The 14,288-nt window shown below is 41.4% G+C and overlaps 1 protein-coding gene across 6 annotated transcripts in view; it reads right to left on the bottom strand.

The window, feature by feature from the left end:
- krit1 (KRIT1 ankyrin repeat containing) overlaps positions 1-14,288 on the bottom strand; it is an 80,319-nt gene that overhangs the window by 29,409 nt on the left and 36,622 nt on the right. For all 6 annotated transcript variants that reach the window (XM_060825530.1, XM_060825534.1, XM_060825531.1 and 3 more), the window contains 2 exons: positions 9,372-9,615; positions 7,986-8,101 (listed from right to left, as the gene is read on the bottom strand). In XM_060825530.1, the coding sequence (XP_060681513.1) occupies positions 7,986-8,101; positions 9,372-9,615 (360 nt within the window). The remainder of the gene's footprint in view (positions 1-7,985; positions 8,102-9,371; positions 9,616-14,288) is intronic.

Here is a 14,288-nt window from a genome sequence, read left to right as displayed (position 1 = left end):
TGTGATGTAGAGAAGACCATGGCAGGAGCACTGGATGCTGTAATCTAGGTTGGAGGAGAAGCAAATGAACTTCTGTTTCATCTGGAAGGACTGTTTGAGGCTCTGGATGGAGGTGAGAGAGGTGTGTGCCAACAGGTTGTGCATCTTTTATGGTTGCAGAGGAAGGTACCAGAGGGTTCGGGGGAGTTGGTGGGGAGAGTGGAGCTAACAAAGGAGTGATGAAGGGAATGGTACTTGCAGAAGGCAGGAAGGGGTGAGGAGGTGAAGATGTTCTTAGTGGTGGAAACCAGTTGGAGTCGGCGGAAGTGTTTGAGGACGATACGTCGGATATGGAGACTAGTTGGGTGGAAGGTGAGGACAAGGGAGACCCTGTCTTTATTATGTTTGGTGGGAGGGTGGTTTATGACAATGGTGTGGTGGAGAGCTATCTGGAGACAGAGGAGTGAAAAAGCACATTGTTTAAAATAGGTGGATGTCTGGGATACTTGGGAATGGCAAATCTGCTCGTAAGTGCAGATGGGATGGAGACGGAGGAATTGGGAATATGGCATGGAGTGTTTGCAGGAGGAGGTGTAGTCCAGGTAGTTATGGGAGTCTGTAGGTTTATAGTAAACGACAATCTGTAAACTGTTGCCGGAGATGGAAACAGAGGTCAGGAAAGGGGAGGGAGGTGTCCGAGATAGGCCAAGTGAATTTGAGGGCAAGCTAGAAGTCGATGAACTGGTTCAATTCAGCCTGGGTGCAGGATGCAGCACTGATGCAATCATCAATGTAACAATGGATGACAAAGAGGCAGGCGTAGCTAGGGTCACGTGAGTGTCCACTGCCATCCCATGGATTTGGAGGAAGTGGGAAGAGTTGAAAGAAAAACGGTATTGAGGGTGAGGACTAATTCGGCGAGGCGCAGGAGGGTATTGTGGAGGGGGACTAGATGAGTCTGTTGGAGAGGAAGAAACTGAGGGCCTGCAGGCTGTCATTGTGGAGAATGGACTGCATCAGTGCTGCATCCTGCACCCAAGATGAACTGTTGCAATTCATTAACTTCGCCAACATCTTCTACCTTGGCCTGAAATTCACTTGGTCTTTCTCTGACACCTCCCTCCCCTTTCTTAACCTCTTGGATTCCATCTGCAGCAACAATTCACAGACTGACTTTTACTATGAACCCAGAGACTCCCAGTACTGCGTGGATTACACCTCTTTCCACCCTGTATCGGCAAAAACTGCATCTCATTTCCCAATTCCTCCAGCGCATTTGCTCTTACGATATGCTCCACTCCCAAGCATCCCAGACGTCCACCTATTTTAAACAACATGCCCATTCACCCAGACTGCCCTCCACCACATCACTGCTCCAAACCACCCCCTTCACCAAACATAATAAAGACAGGGTCCTCCTTCTCCTCACTTTCCACCCCACTAGTTTCTGCATCCAACGTATGATCCTTAAACACTTGCACCAACTCCAACTGGACCCCGCCACCAAGGGCATCTTCCCCTCCCCACCCCTTTCCATCTTCTGCAAGCACATTTTCCTTCGCCAGTCCTTGGTTTGCGCCACTCTCCCCACTAAACTCTCCAAACCCCTCAATGCCTTCCTCTGCAACCTTAAAAGTAGCGAAACCTGCTGACACATCACCTCTCCTATCTCCATCCAGGGCCCCAAACAGTCCTTCCAGGTGAATCAGAGGTTCACCTGCCTCTCCTCCAACCTAGTTCACTGCAATTGGTGCTCCTGATGTTGTCTTCTCTACATCGGCGAGACCAAACAAAGGGAATTGTTTGCCGAGCACTTCAGCCAGGCCTGTAAGGGCCAGCCTGACCTCCCGGTCACTGCCCATTTCAGATCCCCTTCCCAGTCCTCTCTGACATGACCGTCCTCGGCTTCCTCTATTGCCATAGTGGATCAGACCACAAATTGGAGGAACAAGACCTTATCATCTGCCCAGAGGGCTCAACATTGAGTTCTCCAATTTCAAATACCTTCCCACCGATCCCAGACTCCCTCTCCAGTCCCTCCCACCTCCCTTTGATTCTTCTGACCGACCCTTCCTTCCAGTTTCCAACCAGATTGATTCCTCTCATCGACCAACCAGGTTCTCCCCACCACCTGTATTCACCTATCACTACCTCAGTATTCTGACCCTCTCCCTGCCCATATTGCACCCCCTGCTCATTTATTTGCAGCTCTGCCTACCCCCAGCTCCATTCCTGAAGAAAAGTTATATCCAAAACGTAGACTGCTCCACCTCCTGTTGCTGCCTGGCTGGCTGTGTTCCTTCACCCTCCTGCTGATCTATTTTGGATTCCAGCATCTGCAAATTTCTTTTGTTTCTAAGTAGTTTTGGAGAGGGTGCAAATAAGTGGCAAATGGAACACAATGTGGCAAAGTGAGGGATCAAGCATTTTGGTAGGAAGAGGAGAGGCTTGGACCATTTTCTAAATGGGAAGAAAACTCAGAAACCTGAAGTGCAAAGGGACTTGGGAGTCCTAGTCCAGAAATCTCTGAAAACTTGCAAGTTGAGTCAGTAGTTAGGAAGTCAAATACAATGTTGGAGTTTATTTTGAGAGGACTAGAATATAAAAGCAGGGATGTACTTCTGAGGCTCTAAAAGGTCAGACAACATTTGGAGTATTGAGTGCAATTTTGGGCCCATACCTCAGGAAGGAGCAGGTCCAGAAGGAGTTCACGAGAATGATCCCAGGAATGAAAAGCTTAACATATGAGGAACATTTGAGGACTCTGGGTCTCTTCTGGATAGAGTTTAGATGGATGAGGGGAGATGTAATTGAAACTTACAGAATACTGAATGACCTGGACAGAGTGGACACTTGGAACATGTTTCCACTGGCAGGAGAGACGAGGACCTAAGGGCACAGCCTTAGAATAGAGATGAGGAAATACTTCTTCAGACAGAATGGCGAATCTGTGGAATTCACTACCACAGAAGGCTGTGGAGGCCATGTCATTGAGTATATTTAAGATAGAGATAGATAGGTTCTTGATTGTCAAGGGGATCAAAGGTTATCAGAAGAAAGCAGGAGAATAGGGTTGAGAAACTTATCAGCCGTGACTGAATGGTGGAGCAGATTCGATGGGCTGAATAGCCTAATTTCTGCACCGATGTCTTATGGACAGTAATGGAACAGCAATCTAGTTCCAGTCAGGATGGTGTGCAAATTGGAAGGGAACTTGCAAATGATGGTGCTCTCAAACATCTGTTGACCTCATCCTTCAGAGCTGGCAGTGGTCGCAAGTTTGGAGGATGCTGTTGAAGGAGCTGTAGCAAACTACTGTACACATTGTGCACTTGCAGTGAAGAGAATGAGTATTGAAGGTGGTGGGTAAGGTGACAATCAAGCAGCTGTTTTATCCTGGATGCTGTCAAGCCTTTGATTATTGTTGAAGCTGCACACATCCAGACAAGTGGGTTGTATTCTATCATATTCTTGACTGATCTCTTATAGATGATGGACAGGCATGAGTGCGGACAGGTGGTGAGTTAGTTGTCACAGATTGCAGCATAGGATACCCTGGAGTGTTGTGACTTCCAACCACAACCATTTTAGACCATAAGAAATAGTAACAAGAGTAGACCATTCATTTCCTCAAGCCTGATCTGCCATTCCACAGGATCATGGCTGAACCTGCTGTCCCCCTAACCTTTGATTCCCCTACTGATCAAGAATCTATCTCAGCATTACATGATGCAAAAGAACTCTGCCTCCACAGCTCTCTGTCACAAGGAGTTCAAAAGACTCTCAATCCTCAGAGAAGAAATTCCTCAGCTCAGTCATATATTGGCATTCCTTTATTCTGAGACTGTTTCCTTTGGTTCTAGACTCTCCCATGAAGGGAAACATCCTTTCAGCATTTACCCTGTCAAGACCCTTCAGAATCCTTTATGTTTCAATGAAATCACCTCTCGTTCTTCTAAACTCCAGTGAGTTCAACCTGTTTAAGCCTTTGCTCAGGTCAGGGATCACCCTTACAAACCTTTTCTGAACTGTCTCCAATGAAATAATATCTTTCCATAATTAAGGGAATTAAAACTATTCTCAGTATTCCAGACATAGTTTCACCAGCACCTTGTACAGTTGCAGTAAGACTTCCTCATTCTTAAACACCAACCCCCTTGAAATAAGGGTCAAAATTTCATTAGCCTTTCTGAGTACCAGCTGCATCTGTGTGTTTGCTTATTTTATGCACAAGTACCCCACAAGTCCCCTTCTGTTGCATCTTTGTGCTAGGTAATGCCTCCAGCCAGTGGAGAAATTTTCCTAATTTCTCTTGATTCCAGTTTTACTGAGACTCCTTGATGTCTCACATAGTCAAACGCTGCCTTGATATCAAGGACCAACATTGTCTCCTCACTTGTGGAGTTTAGATCCTTTGTCCATGTCTGAACCAAAGCTGTAATGCAGCCAGGGGCCTAGTAGCCCTGATGGAAGCCGAACTGAAAAGGTTAGATCATTGCAAAATACACTTCATTCCACCATCTGCGACACCCTCCAACATCAACCTGATGATCAGGTATACATGTAACACCCAGTGCCTTCAGCTATTTCAATCTTTTTGTTTGATAACACGTGGAGTGAATCATACTGGTTGAAGACTGGATCTGTGATGCTGTGGACCGGAGGAGGAGGAGGAGGATCACGCACTCAGCATACCCAGGAACCAACTTTGATTGCACCCTCGGGCGACTGTGGAGATTGCACATTCTTACCCATATAGTGTCCAGGGATATACAGGCTGGGTAAATTAGCCATGGCAAATGCAGAGTTACAGGAATTGGGTCTGGTGGGACACTCTTCAGATGGTCAGTGTAGACTCAATGGGCCAAATGACCCGTTTTGCACTGTAGGGATTCTACAATTTCTGGCAGGTTATGGATACAAATACCTCAGCCTCGTCGATGATGATGTGCTGGGCTCTCCCTTCACTGAGGATGGAAACATTTATGGAAACCCACCTTCTATTAGTTGTTTAATTGTCCATCACCATTCACAACTGAAAGCGACACAACTTCAAGGTTTAAATACAATCCACTGGCTGTGCTTAGACCTGTTCCACTACTTGGCATGTAAGTTAACCTGTTTTGTAGCTTCATCAGGTTTACACTTAATTACACTCTTGTAATAAAGTTTTTTTAAGATTTTAAAGAAATAGATAGATTTTGGTTTCAATTCTATGGAAGTAACTTTTTATAAGAAGTCAGATGCAATTTGGAAGAGTGAACTAAAGACATTATTTTCAATAAATCATGTGAATTGACTATCTTATTCAGCAACCTGGGTATTTGGTTGCTGTATGTTTGTAAAGTTGATTCTTATGGCTACACAAAGAGATGATCAGAGGCAAGAATCAAAGTTGTGTCAGAAAGGCAAGTCTGGATCTCCAGGTCATCAAGACTGGAAAGACTCAGTTGGGTAATAAACCTTAAGGACTGAAGTGATAGTTCACTGCAACTAAGGATTTGTAAAGCATAATTTTGGCAAAAGGATTCAATCGTTGTTTATGTGCTTATGTTAAAATTTTTTCAACCTGTCATATACGTGCAACTTATTGCTTTTCCTTTTATGCAATAAATTTGTGAATATCTTCAATAACAAATCAACAAAATAAACTGCAAAACTGAAACTTGTGATTATCAAACTTGGTTTCACACTGGAATCTGATTTATTCAGCCTTGGTTCAAATTTGGACTAAACAGCTTAATTTCAGAGGTAAAACTGACTACTCTTGACATGAAGATCAAACTTACCAGGGAGTGTGACATCAAATAGCCACAGGAAAACTGGAGTTAATGGGAATTAGGGAAAAAGCTCTCTTCAGGTTTGAGTCATACTTGATTGTGACTGTTGAAGGTAAATCATCTCAGCTCCAGGACATCTCTTCAGGAACTCTTCAGGGTAACATCTTTGGCCAAACCATTTTCCGCTGCTTCATTAACAGCCAATCCTCTATCATAAGGTCAGAAGTGGGATTGAAAATTGTGTTGCTGGAAAAGCGCAGCAGGTCAGGCAGCATCCAAGGAGCAGGAGAATCGACGTTTCGGGCATAAGCCTGAAGAAGGGCTTACGCCCGAAACGTCGATTCTCCTGACCCTTGGATGCTGCCTGATCTGCTGCGCTTTTCCAGCAACACGTTTTTCAGCTCCGATCTCCAGCATCTGCAGTCCTCACTTTCTCCCAGAAGTGGGGTTGTTTGATACGATATGAAAGTGCTTACCATCATTCACGGACTACTTCAGCATCTGACAAGTCCACATCCAAATGCAACAAGACCTGGACAATATGGCAGGCTCAGGCCAAAAGGTTACATGTGCACTGTGCAAATGGCAGGCAGTAAGAGACAATCTAACCATTGCACCTTGACATTCAATGCCATTATCACCACTGAATCATCAACGATCATTCAGCAGAAATTGAACTGCACCAGCCATACAAACACAGTGGTTACAAGAGCAGATCAGCAGCTAGGAATCTCACAAGTAACTCACCTCTCAATTCCCTAAAGCCTATCCACTATCTGCAAGGCACAAGTCAGGAGTGTGATGGCATACTCCCCACTTACCTGGATAGGTACAGCTCTAATAACACTCAAGAAGCTTGACACTATCCAGGACAATGAAGCCCACTTGTTTGCCACCACAACCACAAACATGCTTCCCATCCATCACCAATGCTCAATAGCAGCATTGTGTACTAGCACCAAGATGCATTGCTGAAATTTGCCAAAGCTTCTGAAGCCAGCCCCTTCCAAACCCATGACCACTTCCATCTAGAAGGACGAGGGCAGCAGAAACGTGGGAACACAATAACCTGCAAAGTTTTCCTCTAGGCCATTCACCATCTATACTTAGCAATGTATATTGTTCCTTCAGAATCATTTGGTCAAAATCCAGCAATTTCCTCCAGTAGTGTATGGACTTCAGTAGTTCAAGGAGACAACGAACACCATCTTCCCAAGGCCAACTATAGACAGACAACAAAGGCTGGCCCAGCCAGCGATGCCCACATCACATGAGTTCAACAACAGATTAACTGAGATCATAACATTAGGTATGGTCTCTTATTTTCAGCACGAGTTTTCATTGTCTATGTTTGACCTGATGCCATGAGATTTCATGGGATCCAGAATAAATGTTCAAGTCTCCAGGGCAACAATCTCCCGATTGTATTGCACTCTGCCAGCACTTTTGGTAGGTCATACCAAGAAATATCAATGGTGATATGTAGAACATAATCACAGAATCATTACTTGCAAACAGTCAGGCTTTTACTTGTCTGTGCCAAAACCTTCCCAATTTTGAAACAAGTCACTATATGTTATTCAGGAGGTCATTTCAGGGTCGATAGGCTTGGGTTTGCTGTTCTCATTTCCAGTGAGGAGGCTGATTCAGATGGTCCATCTAACTTCATTCCAATGATTAGATTTTGTCACAGTTTGATGCAACTGAGTGGCATGCTGGGATATTTCAAACAGTAGTTAAAGGTCAATCACATTGCTGTGGGTCACTTGGAGATCAGATCAGATGAAAATAAAAAAATATGCTTCCCTCAATGATATCAGTGAAACAAATGAGTTTTTGCAACAAATGACAATGGTTATCTGGTCACCGTTCAACTAGACTTTCATTGCAAATTTTGATTAATTCAAATTTCATCATCTGGGATTCCAACTCATGTCCCTCGAACATTAGTCTGGGGCTCTGGATTCTAGTGATATTATCACTACGCCATCATAATAACAAACTTTTATCGATTCATCTCATTTTCCCAAAGCTTCCGAGTTTACCAAAGCACACCAAATAGCTCTAGATACCAGATTCTTTATATTGTACAGTGCTCGTTCAGTCAACACTCAGATCTGTACCATGTTGGTTTCTATCATCAGTGCAAACAAGTTAATATTGCTGGAGTACACCTGCTTGGATGTTAAATGTTCATTTGTAATTTAGCACTGTTTATACACTTACTTGTCCTCCATTATACTACTCATACTGCGTTGCCATTTCTCACGTTTTGGAATCTGTATCTTGGAATAATCAGGTGTTCCCAAACCAAAGTACGGATTTATCACCACTTTATCCACCTATGAGTAAAATCATTTAAAGAAAAAGGTAATTCACATATTAGCATCTCCCACTCTGGATGACTGCAGAGAGTTTGCAATTTCAAAACATAACTAAATGCAGTTTCACAAACATGGTACTTCTCCAGTTACCATTTCACACAATGAAGTAAAAGTCACAAAAATATCTTAAAGCACATTCATCTGCTTCTTAGCACTTACAAGCCTGACCAATGAAATGGTTGCTGAATGATTGAAGGATTTGTTACAAATCTTGATTTGCTTAACACAATAACGCTCACTGCATTCAAATATATGAATGAGAAGGAGAAGTAGGCCATATGACACCTTGTTCCTCCAACAAATAAGATCATGGCTGATCCATTTGTGCTCCTATTTATTAGTCTACTTGATTAAAATATCGGAGTGACTCTAATTTTGAATGAAATTATATTTAAAAAGATCATAAATTTATTCAAGCAAAGAGTATATTCTGGAAAACATCTATCAATGACAAGAGACAAGTCAAAATTTTAAACAAGGCCCTTTAGAACTAAAAGATGGGAAAAGAGTAAGTAGATTTTTAAAAAGTTAAAAGGGAAGAGAAGAATAGATGCTGTAAATATAACAAAGGCTATGAGAGTCTTTTGACAGGTTTGCAACCTGCTTAAAACAGGCTACTTAAGTAATATAAATGTTCATCTTCATTAAGTAATAGGGAAAAACAACAGTAAATACAAGATCGCAAAAGAGATGAGATATAACTATAGCAAAAGGTGACTCAGCCACAGATGATGGGGAAAAACAACAATACAAAAATCAGATATGTGACTTGAAAGGAAACTGCTAACTGTGGCAGCCCTCTGTAGTTTTCCAATGGTTTGTACACTGTCACTGTACCGTGTTCACAAGAGAAGTCAGAATTTACCGGCAGATGCCACTGGTTACTTTTTTTGGAAAATTATTACGTACAACACAAAAACACATTTTTCAGGATTACTAGCCAAATACTTTTAGAATGCAGTAGATATTATTAATCATTATTTACATCTTTTAGGCAACCAACAAACACTCCCAAGTTTAATCACATTAATAGCCAGTGAAAATACCAAATATTCTTTACTGTACTTCAGTTAACCAAGAAACAAATAGGATTGCTCATGGTGGTACGGCAGCTTACATCAGAAATCAATACAAGCGTAATATCAAGCTTACATTAGAATGACAAACACAACAGTCATTGTTTTAAAAAAAACACAGTATGTTTATATGATAGTGTTTTGCATCCTACCCTATTTGTGTACTGTAAGTCTGATCCGAAAAGTGGATTGTAGATACAGAGGTCAGCTTTCTCCAGTGTCAACATTTTACTTTTTATCTCCAAAGCAGTATAGCCCACGTGCATGGTATTTTCATGCTGATCCATTTCTTTGATGTAGGCAGGGTTTGCGACACAAGATTTGAGTCTGTCAAGAGGTGATGGTCTAAAAAGACCTGGAATGGCATGGGAGATGGTGTGCTGCTCTGCCAACCACCTGCGAAGAAATCAGGAAGACATTTTCAAAAATCTTTTAAGTTTATGATTTTCAGTGAGACTTTTTTCACCTGTTTCTTCCAATCCCAAGAGCTTGCACTCCTGTTGTGGTAATATATATATATATTATGCTGACCTAAATGTGCATTATTTGACCATGTATGCTCGTGTGGGTGTCAAAAATCATCTAATTCTGCATTTCCTCACAATTAAGGTTTTCAGCCAAACAACAGATTACAAATGGAAATACTAGTTAGTTTTCCCAATTTTATCATGGGGCTGAAGCCAGTTTTTCAATTAGAATCAGCTAGCTCTCAATTTGGGAGAGTCACAAGAATGTGGAAGTATAAGATCTTTTTGGGGCAGGGCAATCAACACAAGGAAACTGATTAACCTTAATCTCCCTGAACTGGATCACGGTGGCAAAAGACCATTCAAGTTACACAATGTTTTCCTCATTCAAAAAGTATCTCTTTTAATGGTTGGAGTCACTTATTCTTAACAAACATCATTACAGCAAAGAAGGCAGCTATTTGACAGATGTCCATGTTGGCTCTTGACAAGATAAATTCACTGAATGTCATTCCCTTGCTTGTTCATCATCCCTACATATTTTATGTTTTCAGATCATAATCAAATTCCTCTTTGAATACTATGATTGAAATTGCCTTCACCATACTCTCAAACATAGCCCACCTAGCCCCTCAAGACCACTCCACCATTCAATATGGTCACGGCTGATCATCCAACTCAGTAGCCTGATCCTGATCCTGTTTTCTACTCAGGGCCAAATGGATCAAAGGGCCTAAGAACTATATCTAGCTCCTTTTTGAAAACATTCAATGTTTTAGCTTCCACAGCTTTCTGTGACGAGAGAATTCCACAGGCTCATCATTTTCTGGAAGATGAAAATACTCATCACAGTCCAAAATCGCTTAGCCCACCCATATCCTGAGACCGTGACCCCAATTCTGTACTCTCCCACCGTCTGTAACGTCTTACTTGTGTTTACTCTGTTTATTACAGTTTTTACTCTGTTTATTACAGTTAGAATTTGAGTTTCAATGAGATACTCCCTTACTTTTCTGAACTCAAGTGAATGTAGTCCTAACCAATCCAGTCTCTCTTCATACATCGGACCTGTTATCCAAGGAATCACACTGGGAAACCTTCAAAGAATTCCCCCAAAAGCCTGAGCATCCCTTCTCAAATAAGGAAACTAAAAACTGCAAACAATGGTCTAATTAAGGCTCTGTACAATTGCAGCAAGGCATCCCTTCTGCTGCACCTGACTCTTTTCACTACAAAGGCCAAAACACCATTTGCGTTCTTCACTACCTGCTGAATCTGCATATTTTCAGCCACTGATATACAAGGACACACAGACATCTTGCACCTCCAACTTTCCCAATCCATTGCCATTCAGATAATAATCTGCCTGCTTTTGATAACAATGTGGATAACTTCACATATTTCCATATTATACTTGATCTGCCTCACATTTGGCCACTCACTCAAACTTGTCCAAATCCCAGTGAAACATCTCTGATGCCACCTCACAATTCACCATATCATCCAGTCTAGGGTTGTCTGCAAAGTGTTAGCTATTATATTTAGTTCCTACATCCAAATCATTACATATATTCTGAATAGTTGGGGTCGAAGCACTGATTCCTGCAGAATTCCCCATGTTAGCCCTGGTCAGATGTCATTTCCCAATTTAGTTTTGCCTGGACAGAAATGAGCAATTGTTGCAGGTCAAGTGCTTGCTATTTTCTATTTATTTTTAATTAACACACCCTAATTTACTGCAGTCATATCACACCTCACTCCATTGTGGCTTCTTTCAGTTGATGCTGAAACTAGGGTCCTGAATTTATTTGTCACTCTTCATCTTAATGAAAAATCATCATATTGTGGTCATCAAGAGGCCTTGTACAGCCAGGTTGTCAATTATTTCTCTCCCATAATACAATACTTTGTCTCAGACAGCTTATTCTCTCATTGACATCTCAATGTATTGATCGACAAAACCATTTCTTACCTCAGGACTTCTTCCTTGACGCAACATATTCCAGATCTAAAGACTTGCTACATAAGGTTTTCCTCATGTCACCACTGCTCATTTTGCCAATTACCATTATTTTGTGTACAAGTCTTCTCAATCTTGTCACTCATGGAATCATTTTTTTCTCATCTGCTCGGTTCAGATCATGATTTTGAATACCTTAATCAAATCCCCTCAACCTTTTCTCCAATCTACAATACATAGCTGAGGTTTAATACCATGAATCTTCTAATGTCCACTTGGTGCAATATTACAGTTAAGAGCAAACTAGTGGCATTGATGAAATGTATAAAAATTGATTTATTTTAATAATGAAAATGCATACAAAAACACAATTACACCAATAATAAAATCAAAGTGATGCAAAACTGAATACCATCCCACTTCATATTACTGCCGAGAGAATCCCAAACAACAAATAAAAGAATCTGAAGTCCAACAGTTTAAATAGACGGTCTGGATTAAATTTGTTCATAAAATGCATCAGATTAATCTTAAATTTAAATCTGGTTTAGAGTAAATTATTCATGCTACAAAATCTAAATGAATCAGTTGTACAGACCACAATACATCTTGTGTGTCCAAATGTACTTTTTCTTAACCTGACCAAAATAAAAAGCACATTCCCAACATTACTGATAAGTGACCGAATTAGATTTGATAGAATCCCTAGATTGTGGATTCAAGCCATTTAGCTCGTCGAGTCCACACTCACCCCCCCCGAAGAGCATCTCACCGTGATTCACCCCCCCACACACAACTACCCTACCATGTAATCCCGCATTTCCTATGGGTAATCCCTGGGCACTGTGGGCAATTTAGCATGGCCAATCCAACCAACCTGCACATCTCTGGACTCCAGAGCACCTGGAGAAAACCCATGCAAACACAGGGAGAATGTGCACACTCCACACAAACTGTTGCCCTCGAGGGTGGAAGCAAACCTGGGCTCCTGATGCTGTCGGGTGACAGTGCTAACTGTTGAGTCATGGAGATGCCCCGTGAAAAAGATTTTTTAAAATAGAGTGGGTAGGCCTTTTTACATTATTCACATCATTTGTTAGATGGCTGTGTTGTAACTAAAATTCAACAGCTTTGCTAAGAAAGCAGCTGAGCCCGGAGTTTAGATCAGTGTGAACAAATGTTCAGCACTACACTCAGGAAACTGTCATGACAAACAGCTTTTGCTGTGTACAGAGGAGTTAGCTCTTTTTCAGAATCACAAGTGAATGGAATTGGCTGGACATTGGAATGATAATTGAGCCCAAAGGGCAAAGCTAAAAAGAGTATCCAGCCAGCACCTTACACTGAAGATTTGTGTAAGATAATTCAGCAGAGTCTTTTGCACTAATATGTTGGATTCTGCAAAACAGATCCGGGCAGGGCATCTACCACCTATATAGTCAAAGGCAACAGAAAAGAGCATGAAGATCTGCAGGTTTTTCTCCAAACCACACACCATGACAACTTGGGACGATAACACAATCCCTTTGCTGACCTGGTCAAAAACCTCGAAATCCCTTTCAAATTGTACTGAGGGCTTATCTATAGAAGATGTATTACAGCAAGTTCAACCACCATGTTTTAAGGGCAATTAACACAGTTGATAAATGCTGATATTGTCAGTGACGAATGATTGCATAGAACATTCAAGATGCTCCAGGTCTGGGTTGGTTTGCCTGAATGGTCTATTTCTTCATCGCATTATCTTATCTTCAAGCTTCATGCAGTTAGTTGTACACTCATCTATCAGCACCTCCGAAAGAGATGATAGACTTTTATATAGCCTGGTGATTAAGGCATATAGCATACGAGTAGACTCCTGCAGTAGCTTCATGAGGAACAGCTAAACATGCTGTCAACACCTGCCTTCTATACTTGACCTTAAATATTATGTACAAGCTCAGAAGAAAATGGGTGGCAGCTGACAAAAATGAGCACAGACCAGATTGTACTAAAGCAGGACATTTCATGGCATGCCTATTTTGACAGGTTTAAAAAATTGGCTCAGAATTGCTTGAAGCACAAGCTTCAGATCTTAGTGAGCAACAGGTATGATAGTCATGTCAATAATCAACAAAATTAAAGACTGGCAAATAAGCAGAGAATGGATTACAGGGGATGAATTTCACCAGGTGAATCCATTGTAAAATCTAGAGCAGAAGAGAAATACAGAGAAAAAGACAGACGCATTCAGAAAAACATAAATGATAGAAAAAGGAAGAAATAGAACTTCTCATTTTAAAAATCTCTCAAGGCATCACTATCTGAAGAACTGAGAATTCACACTTCACAATTGCTTACTTTTGGCAAAAACGTCATTAACTGGTAGTAATAATGAATGGTCACAATTGTTGCTTTCCTTTGGCATTTCTTGCAAATTGTCTGAGGAATGCAATACATTAAAGCTTTGACAGAATATGCACCTTTTCAGCCAGAATCAAGTTGTCACTTTGGTATAGGGTGCTTAAGTTACTAATTACCAAACTAAAGTTTTAAGTGCAACTGCAAGTTCTAGTTTCACAAAACTAATTGTAAAGTAGCACAAATTGCCCAACGGTTTGTGATAATTCAGAATTTGGAAGGTTTCTCTTCCATTCTGACAA

Source organism: Hemiscyllium ocellatum, chromosome 5, assembly GCF_020745735.1.
Source record: "Hemiscyllium ocellatum isolate sHemOce1 chromosome 5, sHemOce1.pat.X.cur, whole genome shotgun sequence".
NCBI classification, from domain to species: domain Eukaryota; kingdom Metazoa; phylum Chordata; class Chondrichthyes; order Orectolobiformes; family Hemiscylliidae; genus Hemiscyllium; species Hemiscyllium ocellatum.
Note: the sequence above shows the minus strand (reverse complement) of the source record. Positions and strands in the feature narration are given on the sequence as shown.